This window comes from Macrosteles quadrilineatus, unplaced genomic scaffold (assembly GCF_028750875.1).
Source record: "Macrosteles quadrilineatus isolate MER2022 unplaced genomic scaffold, UCM_ALF_1.0 Scaffold_7__1_contigs__length_78375512, whole genome shotgun sequence".
NCBI lineage: Eukaryota > Metazoa > Arthropoda > Insecta > Hemiptera > Cicadellidae > Macrosteles > Macrosteles quadrilineatus.
The window spans coordinates 61,738,658-61,762,425 of record NW_026542600.1 but is presented as its reverse complement, the minus strand read 5'-3'; the positions used below and the strand labels follow the sequence as shown (position 1 = coordinate 61,762,425).

The window sequence follows — 23,768 nt, the reverse complement described above, 5'->3', positions numbered from 1 at the left end:
TTTCATTTGTACATTAATTTTTTTCTGAAATTTGTAAAAGAGTTGGCATATTCCACAAATCAACTTTTAGTGACAGAAATAATTAACGAAGTTTGTAAATCCGTTGATGTAATACCACACATCTGTAAGCCCTATTTTGAGACGTTCGATTTGTACAGTTTCGTGAATGACTCAATCTATGGACTCATCACAACAACACACGTCTAATATTAGACCACTGTAAACGCCTACTGCCTCTTAGATACGCACACTCGAACACTCATACAATATAAAATTTATTTTTATAAAGCAATGGAAAATTTGCAAGAACACTAAAAGGGACTTCCAAGTTTAAAGTCTTGTGAAATTATTTAAATTGCAAAAGCCACGAATATTAGAAGAGAAACTGTATGGATCATAAACATAAACAAATGACGTCACTGCCTCGAGTCTTATGCTAATAACATTAACATCTGGTTTTGACAGTTCCATTTAAATAATAATACAAACATGATTAATGCCAGACCAGTGACATCAATCAAAATCTTTTTATCTTTGAATAATTAGAAAAGAACCCTTATTCTATTCATTCCAAATACCCACATATGCTGCGAGAGGAAATACATAGTTTTGATTTCATAACAGAAAGTCATTATGCAACCAAGCCACTGAATTATATGGCATCCAAATTCATTGTAAACATATTCTTAAGATGAACAGACAATAAAACTCCGAGAACAAGTTTCATGTGTCAGTAGCTAGCTGAATTCAAATAAAATTATTCAATTGAGATTTTGATACATTTTGAAATTTACAGAAACTGTATTTTAAGTGGCTTAGCAATATCTTAGATCCCTCATTAAATCACAAGAAATTCTAGTTGAAAACTCTCCTTCTCCCAATGCCATCCAAGTTACAAAAGATTTAAATATTTTGTTTATATATTATTGGCAACTTGATTATGAATAAAAAAACTTTCATTGCAATTTTCATATGAAAAAAAAACTAAGAATTATTATTGTACCGTAGTATCACAAAATATTACGTGAAAAATAGTAAGATTCGGGCTTTAAATATTTAAAATGGTATAGCTCTTAAGGATTATTACATCTAAAAGGTGAATTATAGAGATGTATGACTTAACATGGTCTAAATCCACCTAACATTGGTATTCGAGAGGTTTTACGTGAGGAGTATGGCAGGTAGAAAATTCGCTATAAATACGAAACTATACATATGGAAACAATTGCCATTTTTTGACTACTCCAACCATATTTCAACCACATATTTCCAGCAGTTGTATTGTTTGGTATACTTAAAAAATCCCGTCTGGAGCTAAACATTGTTGAAGTTCTTTTGCTAGGTATTCAATTTTTCCGTTTATAAAAGTTTAGGAAAATAATTGATAAAAGAATTGTTTAACGGCATTTATAAGCTATACTTGTATTAATTGTATTTGTAATCTGCATTATAAGGTTGACCCGTCACAAGCAATAACCAGAACGTTGGCAACGCGTTGGATACATACGTTACAGCTATGTTGTCGTGAATTTATGTTGATCTATCGGACGTTTTACAAAACTGGAGATGGCACAAACCATCATATTGTTCTCTTAAACATTAACATTTGGGGCCTTGATTTTGAGGGGCACCACAGTATTTCACTTCACACAGTACAAAGGCGTTGTTGTTCGCTATTTTCGCCGCGACAGTTGGCAGTGCTGTTTTGTATTTCCGTCTCCGGACAGCCACCATGTTAACAGCTGATGATAAATCTAATTTACACTTGACCTTTGACGACACCTCAAATAAATCTTATCTTCTTCACTTTCTGAAAAAAAAAACGCAGTTCATCGTCCTTCTACACCAACTGTAGCTTTGTTTCCTTCCTTCCCTTCCCTAACAATTACTTGAATTATTGCGGCAGGGGAGATAAATTTACTTTGAGCAGTTTAACAAAACGGATTCAACTCAAATTATGGCTTTCTGTATCACTAGTTTTCTCATTTTAACGCAATCGTATCAGCTCCTCAGTAAGTTTGTAATTGCAACAGGGTTTGCAATTAGGATAAAACATTCATTATTATGTGAGTCCGTATATCAAGGTAAGGGAAACATTAGATAAAAATGATGTACAGGTAGCAAAGTCTAGATTAAAAATTCGTGTTAAAATAAACATTAACTCCATACTAATTTGATTAATCCATGATTCACAAGGTAATCCCTAGCTTTTTACAACAAAAGTGATTTTTCCAAACGCATTAATTAGGAAACCCTCATAAGACAAAAAACTATTATTAACCATCACCATGTAACAAATACTTAATTGACCCTTAGGTTAGTATTCCCTCTACGTTTGATATCCAAGCAATATATCTAAGGGGTTCAGGTATTGTTAATAAAGCTGATTTATGTAGCATCAAGGACTGTTTGAGGCATTACATGTCTATAGCTTATACAGAAATTTCTGTCCGGTTGGTGGAAGACATCAAGACAAATTAGTAGTAGTCTTGTCTACACGAAAATTAGTACACTTCTTGGAAAATTGATTACTTTAAGGGTCAGCTGTTTAATTTTCACTATGTTTACCTCAGGAATTACACGGTACAACGCCAACAAGTCATTCACCGAGGGATGATGAAGTGATAACTAGAGCGTAGAAAGCTATTAGTGAGTTAAATTAATTAATCTATTGTATAAACAACCTCTCCAGTCATCAAATACCCAAATTGATCAGTTTATAATCTCAATGATAAGAGACTATTTTTTACCTGATTTTTTTAAAGGTTTGAAAAAATATGTTATGACAACACAGTAACTAGACCGGGAACCTATTTGTCATTACATATGACATTTGTAACATTAACAATACATAATAGGGGGTCAACTTCAAATGTTCATTTTTTCTAAAGAGGAAGCATTTCTTCACTATAACGAAAAATACTACATCAGGACATGGTATAATTTATTTATTTTTTACACACCTGCACACTTATTACACATGGTCGAAAAAACACGAAATACGTTGGTAAATATGTTCCGATAGTTTGTTAATTTTTCTAAAAGGTTAGAGCAGTTAGTAGATTCGTATACTTGACGTGTAGCTTAAGACTTCGATCGTTCATGTTATTCTCGGTCGCTACGCATCAATCTATACAGTATAGGCTACCATAGTAATGTATTGATAAATAAAAATAAGTATAGATGTACTCGACACTGGGTCCCAAACGATTTGATCAACTTTGAAAAGTTACGTTTGATTTTTTACATACGGTTTGTTTTGTTTTCAAGTTCGTTTTCAAGTGTGGGCCAAAACAAGGGAAAAGAATGTGTCCTTCCGGCCCTGTACTGGCGCCAAAACCCAACGACCTGCGTCAAAATAGATCTACAGCCTCGTGGAATATGATTGGTCTAACCCCTCGCCACCTATGTGTACTGCGTCCCTCTCGAATACACTAAAGTTTGTTTTGTTAGGGTAAATATGGTATTTAAATAATATTTAAGAATACCCATGGAGAAGAATTGCTCAAATAGGAAACTTATTTAAACATACTGTGGATTTTTTTAAGTGGTAACAGCAATTTAGGCAATAGATTTATCGTATCTATGCGGAAGGATGTCCTCGATGAAGACACAACAACCTCACATAATAGAACAACATTGTTCACATAATAGGTGTATTGTAGCTCAAGATGGGATCCGAACCACAGAACCACGTATCAAGCAGTCAAATGGGAGATTCAAGGGATGGCCTTCAGGAAAATAGTATCAAGTTCAAACCAACCAATAGAACAGCCTAACAAAAACAACAACATCTCAAAATAAGACCGAATACTACAGATTTTTTTTAAACGATACGCTTTTATTTTCCATTCCAGAATAAGGAGTGAGACATATAGGTCTATTTAATTTGTTTATTTGTAAAATGGAGATGTCCGTTGGAAAATATGTAGTATATATTTAGATTGATACATGTATCACAGTTTAACCTGTGCTTGTAGGTGTCAAACATTACAAAAAGTGAAAAATTGTAAGCAATATTCTATTCTAAGAATACAATACCATAGTTACCCTTAAGCTAAACGGCACGCATCATGGTCTTTTAACAAGGAAAATTAACGTAAGACACTATCTCACAAAAAAAAATAATTTCTTTCCTAACACGTCCTTCACGCTATGTAATTGGCAGGCATGTTATTTAACATGCAACCAATTCAAGTTGTTGGCTTTATTATCCCCATAGAGCGCTGTAAAACTACACACTTAACTATATGGCTGTAAAACACAGTCCTACTGTAGTAAAGCTGTTTATAGCTTGCATCTTATCGGACATTGTGTACAAAAGTGGTCGAACGAATCGCCCTGGTCGTTTGAGTTTACTGTGCGTTTAAGAGGGTTTAATGTTTCTTATTAAATCTAGCATTAATCCGTCGAACAAACACAACCATAGTTAAGGAGTTGAAAGCTAATTGAACAGGCACGCCATTTTTGACTGGATTAGAAAAAATAACGGAGAAAATAAGAGAATAATTTATATATCATTTATACATATATATATGTATAAATATAAAAAAGGAGAAAATAAGTATAGTTATTGTAATTCTGTCAACAATGAATGAATTATCCTTGGGGATTTTGCCTAAAAGTTATACATAGAATAAAACCGGGATTTACCAAGTACCCTATTAAATTTTATAAGTTTAAAAATGAAAATGCTATCACCATCTCACTTTATTATAAAATAATCATAAATTTAATCACAAGTAGACATGTAGGCCTAAGTTTTGAACACTTAGAGATAAAGGATACCCCGGTTGCAGCAAATCTGACAAAGCATATTTCCAGCTCTTTGTTAGTTTTCCTATTTATCGATATTCAAAGTAAATTGAAATGTTCATTCAAACACAATATAACTCAGGGAATTTAAACGAAATATTGTGCTTAACGATTTATACAACCGTTTGAGCGGGATTTTGTTGTTTGATTAAAATTCTACTTAGTGTAACAACTGTAGTAAGAAGGTCTAGGTTGTTTTGATGTTATATAATGCGCAAATCGTACACCACGAGTAGTTAGATGTATGCTTAAAAAAAAGAAAACACCTTAATTTTAGTAAAAGCTTGTGATATCTTTACGGTTCCTTTGTATTCGCTTAGTTTAACGTTTTAATCGTTATAGCTTTTTGCTGGAGGATAATTGTTATGGACACAAGCGGCTCAGGTAATCTTTTTCGCTAGTGACCGAGTTAGCAGTATTGTTTTATTATTTTGCTATTAAATTAAACAAAAATTATTAATACTTGTGTAAACACTTTGTATTTGTAGCATTTGTTTCTGGCTCATCTAGAAATGAAAGTGAAAACTGGCAAAGTAAATATCAGGAGAGTTAAAAACGATGTAACGTACAAAACAGCTGATCATAACTTTAACTTTCTTATAGTGAGAAAAGCAAAAAGATCGAAATACTAATGCACTTTTTTATAAAAATGCATAGCATAAATACAGGTCTAATATATATTAGTATTGTATTATAACGTTTAGTGTTTAAATGGGCAATGATTAAAACGTTAGAAAAAAAAAATAAACAAGTAAACTGGTAGGAAACTTTGGAATTTACGTGATTCATGAAAACTAGAATTTGGAGACTGGTAAAGCTGTAGAGTAAAGAACTGATCCTTAGTTATTAAGAGAAGGGAACATTTAACAAACAAATCCGATTAATGGCAAATCATTATTCCGGGTGCGAAAATCTGGAAGAGTATACTATAAAAAAATATCACATAAAAATATCACATACTATAAGAAAAATCACACTGTAAAGGACCTAAATCTGGGAAGGAGGAAATATAATATGTTATTAAGTCGAATTTATATTAACAATAACAAATTAAATTAAATGTAAAAATATACAAATAAAGGGCGAGTGAAACGAATTTCATATTAATTTGTAATTATAATGACACTTAAAATAGATACTATAACAGTAAAATTACAAATAACTAGTTAAGTTTTGATTGTTATTAAAGAGACAAATTTAAAACAAACTATTTGGGTGAAGTACTGTATAATATATCGTTTCATCTTAACTTCGTTTCTATCATATGTTTAAGCGAGGTTTGATTTTTTTGAAAGAGGCAAGACGGTATGTTAAGATTTCTTATAAACCTTGTCTAGTAATTAGATGGTTGCCGTTTAAATCCTAAGAAAAGTAAAAAAAAAACTCCATTTCATTCATAAACATACGCACCCAGGTGTGTCTACTTGGTTAAAATATAATCTATTCTAAGGTGCGTTGTATTCATTGGAATTATTTTAGAGTAAATAGCAAACTATTTTGTAACAGCTTTTGATATACGATTTATTCTCAATCTTGAATTAGATAATCCATGAAAATTACATAATACTCAATGAGTCAAATTTAGTTTGAATTAGACACAGTAAGAACATTATCATATTGATTACATTTTAATATCTTACAAAATACACCTAAGAATTGAGGAAGTAGGACTAATTTAAAGAATGCTAGTAATTATCAATGATTTCCTTGTATAGGAGCTATTGAAAACTATTTACTAAAATTAGGGGCTTAGGGCATAATATTATTTACATATACGTCTTATTACGTAAGTTACTAAAAAATTTAAACCTTAAATACTTACTGGCTAAATTGAAATAAAAACTAAGGACAATCATAATTTGAAACGATTAAATTAGTTTTCTGGCATAGCAGAACTATCGAGCAAAACTACTGAAGGCCTACGCTTCTCTTTTACATACTAGGTATTGTGGCAAATCGATTTACGGAAAAATAATACCCCATTAATTTTCCTTTTGCTGTTGTATAAAATACCTCTTTTCTAGTCCTCAATATAATTACAATAACGAGAGATTTTGTCATAACAATACCCCCCCTCCCCCCTATATAGTGCGTGGGTACAATGTTGGCGCCCTTAAGACTGTCCGGCTATTTTTGACACCGTTAGAGCTTTGTTCATTGCAGTTCAGTGTGAAGATGCTGTGATGTTCTTTCTGAGAACATGTTTCAATTTTAATTGTATCATCCTTGTAAACACATATTTCTTATGATAGTATTAATTGGAATACGTATGGTAATCGGGTCTTCTAAAGTAAAGTATAGTTGATAAAAATTCAATGTTTAGTGAGAGTAAACCGTGACAAAAGATAAATCGAGAAAAGATTACACTAAATGAGCAAAATATGTTAAATCCATTACTTAACAAGGTTTTATTTTACACAAACCTTCAGTATTTTCCATTGTCATTCAATTTTTTAGCTTAACTTTTAAAGGTTTGAGAGGTGGAAACCTGGTGATTCCATATTACTTTGGAGTGTTTTTACTTGGACAATTTTGTTACATTTAAATGACATTTCTTAAACTTGTACAATACCTGAATTCCCAACAACATAGTATAGCACATAGTCTAAAGGCTAATTTAAATTAACAATGATTCATCGATGTTTAAAGAAATGACTTGCTTATTGCGTTAATTATTATTATTATTTACTATCTAGTAAATGCATTAGATTGGAATGGACCAACACTGGAACTAATTATTTATAAACATGACTCCTCAGTCCTCAATACCGGATCAAAGGATTTTATTTCTTTTAATTAAAAGTTTTGTATTCCAAAATTTGTTGCAAGAGTTAATGCTAAGCTTTGTAATTGTATATAATTATTTTACGAAATTAAAATTAGTTTCTTGAAAGAGCATGCTTGTGCTGGTTGTACACAAAACAAAACAACACATAGTTCAACTGGGTATTATTTTTTAGCGTGACAGTTTCCATACTTCAGCTTATACTATGTATTGTGTAGTGTGTATAATATGCAACATGCACTTGAATCTGGGGAGCATGGCAATGTAAATCTTTAATGAAAAATTTGAACTGGACTAATACAATGACTAGAAAGACAAGTCCTCATTGCTTAAGTGGCAAATTCCACGCAATAAATAATTAATCAGCTGGATTAGTAACATACATAATGGCAAACAATTTAAACTAAACGGCCTGCCTTAGCAATGAAAATCTTACACGAAACTAGCCTAACCTCACTATGTTTTCAGTATCGACTAGCAATTTTGAAAACAAGGCAAGCTGAATAGAGGCAGACTATGTAATGTCCCGACTAAACTCTGTATAACAATTTGCATTATTTTTACAATAAAAATCAGAAGTAAAGTTTCAAATTGTAGTAAAGAAAAAAGTGTTGTAAGATATTTTTATTATTTTCTTGCATCACGTTTTTGTTAGACAAAAAAACTGATAATACGCGGTTAAATTCATAGAAAGTCAAATCACGATTGTTTAAGGCTTAACACATATACTTAAGATATATTGAAGATACTAAATTGATCATATGTAGGCCTACCACTATATTAAGTTGAATCATAGTGAACTAATGGTAATATTGTTATTTGGGTACACTTTAATTGTAAGAAAGCATCTACACGAACGCGCCCGTTTGAAAGAAATTGCAGCAGTTTTCTGTGTCATATTGTGACAAATTTTAGTGAATATAATTTTATACAGATAGACCAAATCAATCTATCACTATGCACATATAGTAACCTATCAAAAAAGTGGAATGCCTTTTAGTGTATAAAAGTCGATTTGTTGTTTCTACCAACCTAACAAACCCATTTCACAATGGACCCAGCTAGCTATAATCTATTGTATATCCATTATAGCTGTTGAAATTCTTCTAAAGGACGAACATACATAAGTTGTCAGTGACGAGATTATTTATGTTGACGGCATCTTGAAGTTCTGCCAACTTAAGCCAACTTTCTCGTTATGTACAGTCTGCCAACTCGTTTTCAAGATGTTATCAGATGACAATAAGCTACAAAATTAATTAATTGGAGAATACAGCATTGCTTATTCTTTTATTTTAATGGCCTGAAAGAGGACTCCTTTGTTACCAGGGCAAATCTTTTCAGAAAATACCCATCGTCCGGAGGGATATCTATTGTGATAGTTACAGTCTGTAATGTATATAGGGCCGGATAAATTCAACAAAATCAATGTGTTATCAAACATTTTAACTGATGAATCAAAATCAGAACCAAACAAACCTTTTAAAATGTGTACAAAAACATTAAAATGGAATGGATACATCCAAATGTGGATCGTTAGGTTAAGACCCCCTTGCTCTTCAGACTATAACATTAATGTACATTAATGTAAGTAAACCAAAATACAAATTTCATGTATCGGACTCTAAATTGCACTACTTTTCACGAATGATTTTTTGTTAAATAAATGCCTTTCCACCGTAAAAGATTTTTTATGAAATCGGCGGATTCCGATATACATAAGGACCACGAGGTAAGTGTGAGGCAATGTACCTTTTTACTTTGTTTTGCAACTGATAACATAAAAAAGGAACACTAAAAATGTGCTTGTATTGACACAAACTTTGTACCAACAGTGAATACCACTTAACTTTCCTTCTACAAAAAATAATATGCAACTCAATACTCACTTGCCATATAAATACAGCCTTTTACTCGTTTCTTTAATAACAATTCAATTTAATATAAATTCCCTCCCAAGACTTGTAAATTGTCAATAATTTACAATAATTGTAACTCGTCTACAAAACTATTGGCTATACTGATGATACCTTATGGAATATAGCTTGTTCAACCACAGATGAGGCCATGTTCTATAATGTATGTATTTGAATCGTAATAAACAAATCAGTGAAAAAGCTATAAAAGGTGTATATCTGTATGTAACATCAGCAATAGCTTTCGTAAGTAGCAACATCAACAATTTCATCTTAGCTACACTGTATAGTGTATTTAGTACGCTTTCTTGGCTATAACCATGTATGTTTGATACTTAAATAATAGTATGTGTATTTGGTTTCAATCAAAATTTTGTAAACTTTACTGATTTGAGTGTTTAATTGACTCAAAAGGGGTTTAGATATAGGGAGTATTCTCGGATTATTTTAATTATTTCAGTAATATATTGGTTATTTTGGTTAAAAATGGTTCACTTAAATGAGGTGAATCTCATAAAGCAAATCTAATGTGTAAGACGTAAAAATTAATCAAAGAGAAACAGTTTAATTGACATATCTCACTGAAACACATTAAACGTATTAACTAACGACTACAGTATCTCAAGATCTCAAGTGCTAGTTTTGCCACGACATCTACAATAGGAACAAATTTAAAATGTTATAAAATACCTCAATAAGTTATAGTATAGTGTATGATAGTATTTACATCCACCTAAGAGATTATATCATGGTTAGAAATAAACCAGTTCGAGTTTTCATAACGTTGACATTTTAAAAAATCACGATATAATTCGAATAAAGTAGGAATTTTCATCAAAACCCATTGTTATTGGCAGAACTAGGAATCCTCATATCAGCAAATTCTTGGTTTGCAGAATCTAAAAAATAAGACCAGTGCAAAGATAAGGTAGCACAACTTTTAATGCAAACTTTGCATAAACTAAGTTGCACAGTGTTTAATTAACCACTCATTAACCTTCTTGACACCTTAATATAAAAGTAAACAATAGTAGTTGTTTCAAAACGGTTTACTTTGATGCTACTCTTAAGATATTAATTATTAAAATCATAGTGTAAATTGAAAACAGCTTTATGGATAATTTTATTCAATACTTATGAAACAACATAATTCACGTTTTGGTCCTCTGATTCTGGCTACCAAAAAAAGTAATACAGTATCATCATATTCATATTATGAAACCAAAGAGAACAGAATAAAACGTAAAAATATAGTTTTGCATTTAAATAAATACCCAATCAATTTTAGCAAAATTCTCTATAGGGACTTAGCTATTGACGTAGGTGGCACCGAAGGACCTAGGCCTGGGACCGATTTACCTTTTTCATTTTGATGTCCCCAGATGCCAAAACATTATAAGTTCAAACTTCCTATGTACCTATACATTAATCCATCTTTGATAAAACTGGGCATGCATGTGTAGAGCCGGATAAACTTGATTCAGTTTGTGAACCAGCAAGATCGGGTAAAAGAATGATTTGCTATAGGATGTTAAAATCTTGCAATAATTGATTTTAAAACATTGTATTCCTTTGAAACATGAAAATTCCCAATTTTAATCACAGTCATTGCTTAGAACTTGCAAAAAACAATTTTGTACGTTTTAGCAATTTTGTACGATTAAAAGCTACGGAGGAAACTAAAAATAACAACTGTTCATTTGAAATTCCCATGTTATTTTTATAGATGGAAAGGAAACTGTTGGGGCGCTTGCTTATGGATATATTTTGAAAAAAATGTCAAGTGTATTAATTTTATCCTTTTAATTTGAATTTAAAATAATATTTACCTTCTCCCTATCATCAAACGTAAGAACTTGTTAAGTCCAATGTACTATTTAAATAAGAAATAAATATGACTTTTTTTGTAAATATGCTAGTAAAAATCCAATCAGACAAATGGAATTTCGCTTAGGTTACAGGTATGTTGCGTTGGGGTATTATGGTGTTCTTGCAAGTGTAAGAATCGACAATATTCTTATAAAACCATTATCAAAGCTGACTTTGGAATAAGTTTTTTTTTTATTATTAATGAACTTTGCTCACGTTTTAATGTACCTATGGTGTTTATTAAATAAAATAGAATGTTTGGTTTTATGTCTCATAGGAAGCAGTTTATTTACAATTGAATTAATGTCTATAAATATGTTTGATAAGATCAAAAACTAGTTTTCATTTTACATTTTACGCTTTTGCCCCTTAAACTTATTTTGCCGTTAATTTAACTTGGAGATCATGTGCGTTCGTTCGTGGATTATCATAATAAACCTAGCCGGGGGAATAATTTCAAACATGTTTTGATTGGCTTAGTAAAAAGAACATTTCTTTTATTATTGCTATGGTATTGGAGGAACATGAGTATAATACATGGTTAACTTAATCCATGGATGAATATTCATATAATAAAAGACGTGTCGTTTTCGCCATTTGCGGTGGACGGTGGACTAATATTAATACATTTAAAAGATCTCTTATAATTTTAAGCTCATTTGATATTTTGATTTGCCGTATTGTACAGAGTTGAGCAACATTAAAATAATCTCCATATAGAAAACTTGAAGAGCACAAACGAAGAAGAAGAAGCAGACGCTTCGCCCACACGCAAAGTTTAATTTAGTCATCAGCTCTTTCCGCATTGCCGGCGACATTTCATAAACCGGGCAAAATGTATTTAGACTGACAAACACAGATTTTGAAAATAAATTTACCTCTTGAATCCGAAGACTTGTCCTCGTGACTTTCCTGCGGGTGATTTCGCCCTCGTAGGTTTCTTCTACGGTTCCCATGATGAATGAGGAAACGCACAAAACACCGAAACGGCTGCGAAAACTGGAAACTCGGAAACTGATAACGGGAAACTGTTACTGATAGAGTTTGGGTAGGTAGGCCTGGGAGTGGGGAATGCGTCCGACGACGTTCGTAGACGGTAGCCACAGCCAGGCCTGCGCCCAAGCGTCTAAATCTGGAACTATCTGAGGAAGGCCGTCGTCGTAGCACGGTGCACACAAATATATACCAAACAATCAATCTAAATGTCGCACCACACACAACGCACACAACGCAGCGAGCAATAAACGACAAATGGCAAAGCGAGGAAACGGCAAATAAACGTGTATTTTGAATATCAGCCGAACACCTGACTCAAATCCGTCAGCACACCGCCCGAAAATCTCCCCGTCAAAGCTAATAGCCGAACACGACACTTAACGACGTGAGTTATATGCTGGACATCCTGTCTGTCACTTGAAAGGATACTGTATGCTACCATGCTAATTATTTATATGTGACGTGTAATATAATGAGCACATTAAATTTTGTGTTAAAAACAATTTTTAATTAGTATTAGGCCTGGAAACGTTTTGTTAAAATGATTTATTTTTCAGTAAGGTGGGTACAGAAGTCATATACAGGGTGAGTTTTAAATGAGTCCCCCCCCCCTACTTTTTTCTACATTTCTTAAGATATCCTCTCCAGACCACATCCGATCATTGTAGAGTAGTAAGTAATTCATTTTTACTGGGTATAAATTTTTGGCTGCCATCTTGGATCCGCCATATTGGATACAAAGTATTTTTTTCAAATGTAAAGGTAGGGGTTGTGATCCATCGTTTCAAAGTAAATTTTTACGCTGAATACGATGCTGCAATTCGTTTAAAAAAGTCTTGATCCATTGTAAAGTTATGAGAACTTTTTATAACTTTACTAGCTGTACCCGCGGGCTTTGCCCCGTTTAACTTCATAAGTGAGCTCGTTCGCATGGCTCAATCACGTCCTGGTTGAAGTTCGTTCGCTACGCTCACTCACCTTTAGGTTGGAGCTCGTTTGATGCGCTCACTTGCCTTCAGGCACAGAAAACGTACTACTATAACCAGTATAGTTATAGTAGTAGGTTATAGTAGTATATAGTAGTACGTAGTTATAGTAGTACGTTTTCTGTGCTTCAGGTTAGCTCGTTCGCTACGCTAACTCGCCTCCAGGTTGAAGTTCGTTCGCTTCGCTCACTCATCTTTTGGTTGCAAATTAGCTGTTGTCATAAATAATAAAAAATAACAGTGCTGCACCCTGTTGGTAATCCTTATAACTTTGACGCTATTGAACATCATAGAACAGAATCAACTTGTTTAATTGAAACAGCTGTTAAGATTCAGTAATTCCTTTTAAATATGAAAAATCATAAAGTTAACATGGGAAACTCCAGAGCCACTGGGGCGGAGCCCGAAAGCCCGATCAGAATAAAATCTACTTAGTTTTGCTATTTAATGCCCAAAGAATCGGTGTACCGAATTTCAGCCTCCTAGGTAAATGGGAAGTGGGAGAGTTAGTGATGAGTGAGTGAGTGAGTGAGTGAGTCAGTGAGGGCTTTGCCTTTTATATACATAAATGTTTAGCCCATTTTAACATTGTGCATTTACAAACTAAGACCATAATCTCAAAATAGTGCTAGATAAAGATAAGTATACACCACCATTCATTGTCAACCTATTTTAACTTGGTTATGACGGATGTATTTTTCGGCGGCCATCTTGGATCCACCATTTTGAAATGTGATAAATTATTTTAAATATGAAGGTGGTGTTGTGACCCATAATTTTAAACCACTTTTTTATGCTGAACTCAATGCCGCAATCTGTTTATTGTTATCAAGCTTTCGTGATGAAATGTTACAATTATTTTACTTAAATTGTCAATATTTCAAAAACAAAATAAGAAAATTAAAGAATAATTCCGGCATTGAGTTCAGGATTTAAAAAATAGTTCAAAATTATGTGTCATAATTAACAATCACATTTGACAACACCACCTTCATATTTAACATAATTTATCACATTTAAGAATGGCGGATCCAAGATGGCGGCCGAAAAAAATACATCCATCATAACCAAGAGAAAATAGGTCGACAATGAATGGTGGTGTGTACTTATCTTTATCTAGCACTACAGTATTTTGAGATTATGGTCTTAATTTGTAAATGCACAATGTTAAAATGGGCTAAACATAAAGTTATAAAAAGTTCTCTTAACTTTAGAATGGATTAAGATTTTTTTTAAACGGATTGCAGCATCGTATTCAGCGTAACAATCTAGTTTGAAACGATGGGTCACAACCCTATCTTCACGGTAAAAGAAACACTTTATTTATATCCAATATGGCGGATCCAAGATGGTGGCTAAATATTTATACCCAGTCAAAATGAAGTTCTTACTACTCTACAGTAATCTGACGTGGTCCGGAGTTGATATCTTAAGAAATGTAAAAAAGTAGGGGGGAACTCATTTATAATTCGCCCTGTATAGTATGACTGTTGGAAAACAGCCAATGACAAATATACTTGATATTTATTAATTGTAAATTTGGAAAATATACGTAAAATGAACCTAACTTTAAATCATATGCTCCCGTTGTACTGTACTGTATTTGTGTTTGCCTGCACTTGGTGTAGCACTGGGTTGAGGAGTTAACAAATTAAAATAATGTTAAACATGATTTCTTATACATCATTTACTTTTAACATGCAACCAGACGTTAGATTACTTTTCCATCTACATACATACCAAACATATTTTTGTATTTTTTGTTTTAACTATTGCAACGCCTTTACCTAACATTGTGGTCATATGATGTTTCCTGGTACAACAAAACACGATAGAAGTATTCGTAACACTTCAAGGCTTAAGGGTTTGTTGTGTCCAACACATCGTCATCCCCACCCCAGTGAAGTCACCCCAGCAATTCAAGCTGTCATTGGGAACACATTTGAAGTTAACTCAATTTGCCTTAGAAGCTCTTGAAACAAAATTGATAACATTCTAACGTTGAACATTAAATTTATTAAATCCCCAAGTATTTTCAGAACGGATACTCATAACCTTTTACGAGGCGCAACGTACTTTAATATTCATCCATTCGATTGGTTGTTGATAATAAAACGAAAATCATAATTTTGGATTTTCATTTATCTACCTGAGATTATAAAGGTAACTTTCCAACAATGTAATATTACTTCGCCTACGTCTAAGCAATATGTAGACAAGTATTTCATAAGATGAAAATTGATTTTTGTTTGCGTCGGACGGAACCTTCTTAGAACTGGATGTCTGAAGTTATTGAAGCAGAATAAACTTATAGTGATGGAGATATTAATACTCTTGATTAATTTTAAAGCAATTTCACACCTTATAAAGGGACATCCCACGTCATATTTCGTTCACCTTCGATATGAATACCATATAAATATCCCTAATATTACACACATGACATCCTTTACACCAACTATATGTAGTTTAAAATAAATATGAAAATGCCAAATTTAAGCCAAGAATTGCTGTAGTATAAATTACAGCTGCTTAATGAGTTGTGAAGTTGAGGTAACCCACATGGTAAATAGCAATGATTAAATATCTGACTCTTTGTTTGGTTTCGGTCCCTAAGTCACATGGGTGATCTTAGAACTGTTTAAGCTGAATATTCTTGAGTTAGACTTCCCCGCATTGGTGCGAATTAGGTTTAACAAAGCCCATTAATTACGAGGATCTGCATTCTACCTTCTGCTGTTGTTTAGGTCGGACACTATTCTCTTATTTTCGCCATGAAGTTGCTCAGTTCCATAGAGAGAATTGATTCTCTATCAGCTGGAGTCAGTTTGCAACGATGCCATTGCTTCTACACGTGGAGACTAGTATGTCCACCTTGTTGACCCAATGGCTCATTTAGATACTTGATCTAAAATATCACTGTTTGTACTGTTAAATAGAGTTCGATTATCTTTTTTTGTTTTTCCACAAACTTGTGAAACATTAATTTTATAGTTGAACCTAATTAAAACTGCAGTACCACAGTAAATTTTTTATTGTTTAGGAAAACAATAATCTCGCTTTGGTTTCTAAATTGTTGCAATCAATTAAATGAAAGACAGTGACATTTGAGCCTTTATTAGTTTTAGATTTTAAAGCTAACACTGTGAATCTTAAAATGTTAAGTTAAAATAGATTATTCGTGTTACAATAGTAAATAGCATTTATTTGATGTTAGAAGTTCATTGTTACGAATGGTAGTCATGGCACCTAGAAAGATAATAATTGTGTTAGCAAGAAAAAATAAACTGAAACACGTTTGATTTTACAGGTTGGTTGACGCCTACGATATTTAAAACGTGTTTTGCTCGGCTCGCCAGCTACACCTAGAGTCACGAAAAAGTTGAAGGCGTTTTCGAATCACAAAAGAACACCATTTTGAACAACTGAAAAGAGTCGACATTAAAAATAAAAACTTAATCAATTACTGCAGTGAAAAATATGAAATGTTGTACGTTTAAATCATGATATCTCCCACGTTACGTTCGATTTAGTTAATTCTCTTAATTGGTGTGATGAAAAACAAGTAGGGCTTCCACAAAACTAACTACTTGGCATGGTGAATCAAAACACATGAAAAAGTGGCTATCGAAAATAATATTTTATCCTAGTTTATTATGAAACAATTGAAATAAATCACACATCTACTATTAAAAGACAAATATGATAATATTTGAAATATACAGAAATATTGGTGAAATAGTTGTTTTGAAAGGTGGTAAGATGATAGTAACAATAGACAGAACTGAAGAACCTGAGGCAAAACCTACAAAACCTATTACAACACAATTACTATATGATTGCAAACGCAATCGTCCTAAAAACTGTTAAAATAGAGTTCCACTCTAGCTAGAGCTGTTTAGCTCTTCTCGTACCACTTAAACTACTGCTCTTCTTATCTTTGCTAGACTGTATATGGAGATTAGTGGCATCATACCCCTGATAAAAATTGCAAGTAGATATTACTATTTTTTCGAGATTTCAGTTGATTGACTAACTGTATATTGTTACGTTTCACAGTAGGAAAATATGATTTTTATCTTTCTGCGATATATTCGTTCTAAAATCATTTTGTATCCCCAAAATTGTCTTATCAAAAAATTATACAAAACCGTGATAAAACTGCAACAACATATGATTTGCAGTTAACACCTGTTTTCTCCTAACGACAATAATGGACACAAATAATTTTTAATTTAATTAATTTATATTATCTCATCAGAGGAATTGGGCACTGTGCAGTATGTTGACAAGTATAGCACTTTTGCGAAGAAGAAAAAACTGAACAATTTTGTATTCAAGCATATCTAGGTTTGAATTCAAGCCATATTCGTCCACAAAGTTCAGGACAATTCCTAGAAAACTTCATGAGAAAGGGATTCTTTAGCTAGTTTGGTTTCCAGAAATATACGTTGTTCCAGCAGTGCATACGACTGATTACCAATGTCGATAACAAAACCACAATTGAGTCAAAGTCGTCATTTGGCTCATGTTACACTATACTTTTATAAAAATAAGGTTTACTAACTTGCCTTGAAGTGTTAATAAATTGTTTGGGGTGCAAATAAGACTTCAAATAGCTTTCGGAAGCTAGTTTAATAACAATAATAATAACAAATAGTATAATAACAAGTGTTTTAGAGTAATCAAAAGACTGACTGTTCCACAGATTGGCATATATAAATCTCAAAGACTTTTGCCCACGTGGTACGACTTACTCGATGTAAATAAAACAAGTGCCTGTAACAATAATAAACACCATTTCGATGGAAATATTATGTCAAACCAAAGGATATAAAAAGGCAGACTGTCAATACAATCGTCTAAATTATTTTAAAATCATTTAAACTAATTTAAATTTGAACAAAAGTTTATAATGAGGTTTTTACAAAGCCTCACAAAGGACAAAGATTAGTATACGTGACTACACAGTTTTTAAAGGTATTAAATTATTTAAACAAAATTAATAGTGGATTATATGCATACAGCTAAAGGTTATCTATTGGGGACCTTATTGCAATCCCTGTCAGGCTTATCATATCATAATTATGATACTAAAAGAAAGCAAACCTTTTTTAGGTTACAGCCATGAGCTGAGTCCATACATTTCGAAAATACAGATATTAGCTTATATAAATAAACACAATTTTATTTAAAACCATAAGTGATCGTAGAAATATTTCGAGTAAGATAACCTACAATGCAACACTGCCGCTACATTTTCTTGCGCTGTTTTATGAACGCTCACCATATCAGGTACACAAAGTTAGCCTGCCGCGTGCATCTAGGCAATATGGATACACCACCTATATTGCCTCCTTCGCTGTGAAGGCGCAACTCTCACAGATATGCACGCGCAGCACGAGGTAGCTCATATTAGTTTACTTCCACTGTTGACAATTTTGTAGCGATAATCCTACCTGCTTTATGTACGAGTTTATTCATGAATGGGCAACAACAACTTAACAGCCAAATTTACAACATAGAGGTGTATAAACATACTGTATGTACGAAATAGCTGCTTGTAGAGTAATTGAACGATTTTAGGAATGTCTACGAAGATTTTTATCACAGACGATGGAGGTTAATCTGATGTATGTGGTTTTATTCTAATCAGACGAATCATCAAATAATGAACAAACATCAATAGTGCCAGCAAATCCATATTGAGTGTTCTATAGAATAAAGATTATCAATTAAATCAATAATCGTACAAATTGGATAGGTACATGGCCGATAATGTGTTCAAATACGTATTCTAATTTTTGGTTGACGTTTTTCTGGCCGAATTTTTTCAACAAATAAAAGAGGATGGATCAAGGGTATGATGATGGTCATCTGTTAAATATGAAAACGTTACAAAATACTACGTTTAACCTACATATTTCTGTCCGTGACATATTAGAGGGTAAACAGTCCTGAGTTTAACATTGGATGAATTACCATACAACTTGTTAATGAATTACAAAATAAGAGGTTTTTTAACGTTAAAAAAGTTACTTTAATCTGTACTTCATGTGAATAAATACTGAAAACTATCTTGCTTGGTTAGCCGTTTCAACAATTAACGTGTGATGGTTTGAGGACAAGCTCTGCAATGCAAACGATGACGGTCTTGTTGTAAACGCGTTTACCATTAACAACAACAGTCTTACGAACCAAATCAGAATCTATTTGTACCCTGGGCTTAATAAAGACAGATGTCGATTCGATGACTTTGCCTTTCCAAACATTGTGCATGCTATGACATGATGAGAACTCAACTAGGTTCATAGGTGTAATAAAATCGGGTGATTGTAAATACTACGCCCAAAACCATATTAATCCAAGTTTAAAGTTAAGCAGTTCCCACAACTTGAGTAACTTGTGTGTTATAGTTATTCATATACGTTATGTACGTATTTACTACCTTGAGACTATTTTTGTGCTCAAGTAAGTTTGAATAAAATTATAATATTTTTAAATGATTCTGCTATGTACTAATTAATGCATAGCATTTTGTATGTTGGCGTTGTAGCTTGAGTATATTAAAATACGTCTATAATCTTTTACCGATGTATCTGTACTAATGCAATGAATATTTAAGAGCTACTAAATATTATAAAAAGGAAGTAGCAATGGTTATTTACTTCGACCTGTCACACCAATCATCATCATTCTCTTTAGGACATTGAGCGAATCAGATGGAAGCATGGCATTACTATTGCATTTACAGGAACAGTACTTCCATAAATGATCCAAAGCGTAGAACTTACCGATATCTTACTTGAACATTAAACTAAAACAAGTTCATCTTAAAACCCTATTAAACTCAGTTGTATATAATCTAATAGCTTAAATAATTCATGTAACCTATAATTGACTAGCCTACAGTATTAGGAAATAACCTTGTTAGTAAAAGTAATCCTATTGTTTGTATTTTATAACATAAATTATTCCTTATCGAAGCAGGCGACATTAATTAAATGGGTTATGAACCCTGTGCCTTCATAATCCAGTAGACAATACGGCCGCTAATTCTATATTGTTCACATTTACATCGACTACCCTATGCTCTTGCAGGCACTGTAAACGGTAAAAATATGTATTGGCATCAGTTTTAAAAGAAATGGTGGTATTGTATTCTTCCATAAAGATTATATGCAACACCTATGTATTTGTTTATTTATTGTATTCATCATACTAATAATATTATAAAGCTGAAGGTTTGTTTGTTTGTAAGTTAAGACAATGGTTATTAAAAGTAATTTTTAACTGCCATTTTGTTTTTATTAATAATTTGTTTTGGGATCAATCACGCATTAACTACTGGTCGGATTAGGCTGAAATTTGGCATGCTGATATCTCATATTCTCCATTAACAAATAAGCTGATACCTATCTCAAAAATCCTTTTGGGCCCCGTCCTAGTGGCTTTGAGATTCCCATGTTTGCCTTATGCCATTTATATTTTAAAGGAATCGAAGAATATTGTCAGCTGTTAATTAATTAAATAAATAAGTTGGGTTCTATGATGTTAAATAGCATTAAAAAATTGCAATGTTTGACAACAGAATGCAGCACTCTTTTTTCAGCCCTATATTCATTATATGTCGATTTTCGTTATATATAATATGCATATATCATGAATAATATACATATAATGAATGTTCATATGTGTACACCTACTGAATTTTATGTACATATTCGTCTTAAACAAGGAAATGGAAAGACTTGATCAACAAGTACTAAAATATTGATTCTTTTAAAGTACTGAAATGGTTTTTTACCAAGGCAAACTTATGTTAAGGGAGAAACACCAGACCCAAAACATTTTTAAAGAAATTTTACGTTGGTATAGTTGTAGATTTTAAGTGCCTTTTTCAACCATTATTGTGCATTGTATTTTGCCCCGGTCATCGTCGGGTTTTGCAGCTACTGTTAAATACTTAATAAGCATTGATATTACTTAATAGCTGTAAGATTAAACATTATTACAATTTATTCACAAACCAAAATGTAAATAAAATTTCAGTAGATCTCATAATTGGAAGTTAAAACATTCTTTGAGGTAAACACAGATATTTAATTGTTATTTGTAGGCAATTTTTCAAACAGAAAATGCGATTAGTGGGATTTCTTCGTGACGAAAACACATTGTATGATTAGGCTTCGTGATTCATCTGGTTTTTGTATTGCTAGGCTTTGTACCCCATCTTGTTATTGTATGGTTAAGCTTTGTACCTCATCTTGTTATTTTCATGGTTAAGCTTTGTACCTCATCTTGTTATTTTTATGGTTAAGCTTTGTACCTCATCTTGTTATTGTATGGTTAGGCTTTGTACCCATCTTGTTATTGTATGGTTAGGCTTTGTACCTCATCTTGTTATTTTTATGGTTAAGCTTTGTACCTCATCTTGTTATTGTATGGTTAGGCTTTGAACCTCATCCTGTTATTGTATGGTTAGGCTTTGTACTCATCTTGTTATTGTATGGTTAGGCTTTGAACATCATCCTGTTATTGTATGGTTAAGCTTTGTACCCATCTTGTTATTGTATTGTTAGGCTTTGAACCTCATCCTGTTATTGTATGGTTAGGCTTTGAACCTCATCCTGTTATTGTATTGTTAAGCTTTGTACCTCATCTTGTTATTGTATGGTTAAGCTTTATACCCATCTTGTTATTGTATTGTTAGGCTTTGTACCTCATCTTGTTATTGTATTGTTAAGCTTTGTACCCATCTTGTTATTGTATTGTTAGGCTTTGTACCTTATCTTGTTATTGTATTGTTAGGCTTTGTACCTCATCTTGTTATTGTATGGTTAGGCTTTGAACCTCATCCTGTTATTGTATGGTTAAGCTTTGTACCCATCTTGTTATTGTATGGTTAGGCTTTGTACCTAATCTTGTTAATAATCTTGTTTCACTGTGTAAATCATATATAGATTGGATGCATGTCACGGTAACAATTTTACAGTTTGATTATGTTTCACCCCAATCTACGGGTTGATACACATGTTCTATTATGTAATTCAAATCAATATGAATTATTTAGATATGAACAGGTTTTTCGTAAAGTATAAGTTGTACGCGTTCAGTCTCGAATTATAGGTCAATTTAATGTATATCCCATTTGATACGGATGAAACACAACATATTCACGGATAATCGCAAGGTACATATATATGTTTAAATGAGATATAGAATGTGATTTATTTAAGAAAGACCCAAAATATATATACAATCTTAATTGGAAAATAGAATGACATGAACATTTGATATGTTAAACTATGAACTTATGAAACAAATCATTTACTTATGTAGTTTACTACATTTACATATTTAGTCATGAAGTATAAATGAACAAAATAAATATAAAAATAAATTACTGACATAGTATTACGAAAGTATTTTCTTAAAATGATAAACAAAAAAATGTTAGAATACCAACAATTACAATTTTATGAATATTATGACTAGAAAACCTATCTCAATACTGTACTTGACAAACATTTCAGTTTAGTTTTCCATTCTCAACTCAAGATACACAGAAAGGAATAATACTGGGAGGCTGTTGAGATGTGAATGCAAAATATTTTTACAACTTGAGCTGAACATTTGAGTTTGCAATATCTTTTCTCTGGTTGATGTTTTGTGTTCCCATAAACTTTCCACGCCGCGCCTCAATGAATTCCTCGCCTGTGGTTGTCACTTTTGTCCGCAGATTTAACATTTACTGTGCCAGAAAAGTGGAAGACCTTTTAAATGCATACGAATAGTGTTTATTTATCTATGACATTTATTGCTCATGGTTGATATGGTTTATTCAGGGTTGAAAACTACTTGAGTAGTTGCTATGAGGCGCTGATATCGGGGTAGCGGATTTCTACCCCCGGATATTTACCCCCATGAAAAAACGCCTACGTCATTTTGACGTCACGAGGGGCGGGGCTTATACACGTTCGAGAAACAGCCCGCGACTGGAAATCTACCCCCGGACATCTACCCCCGGACATCTACCCCCAGACATCTACCCCCGGACATCTACCCCCGGAAATCTACCCCCATTGGTCAGCTCTGCCGCGTATCGGCCAATATTCATTGTGTTGTATAATTGATTTTATAAATTGCTTTACCTTCTTATATCCAGTAGTAAACATGCGATATGTCGATGTCTGTTTTAACATTATCCATATTTATAATTCAATAAGTTGTAACAGTCCTTTTCAACCCGACCTACTTCACTGATTTTTTACGATTGAGGTGTCTTTTAAAAGCTTAAGATCTAGCGCAGCACAAAATGGTAATTAAAAGGATATTTCGATTATGGCTTCAAAATGTTGACCCCTAAGCCTTTGATTTATTCCTAGAAGGTGCTTCCAA

At 32.7% G+C, this 23,768-nt stretch overlaps 1 protein-coding gene across 8 annotated transcripts in view; it reads right to left on the bottom strand.

The window, feature by feature from the left end:
* The window catches only part of LOC128997786 (tropomodulin-like), a 137,373-nt gene extending 124,899 nt beyond the window's left edge, over window positions 1-12,474 (bottom strand). For all 8 annotated transcript variants that reach the window (XR_008491143.1, XR_008491146.1, XM_054423474.1 and 5 more), the window contains exon 1: window positions 12,264-12,474. Coding sequence is in view for 6 of the 8 variants with exons in the window: in XM_054423474.1 (XP_054279449.1) it covers window positions 12,264-12,341 (78 nt within the window). In the remaining 2 variants the exon portion in view is untranslated. The remainder of the gene's footprint in view (window positions 1-12,263) is intronic.
* Between the last annotated feature and the right edge of the window lie 11,294 nt (window positions 12,475-23,768).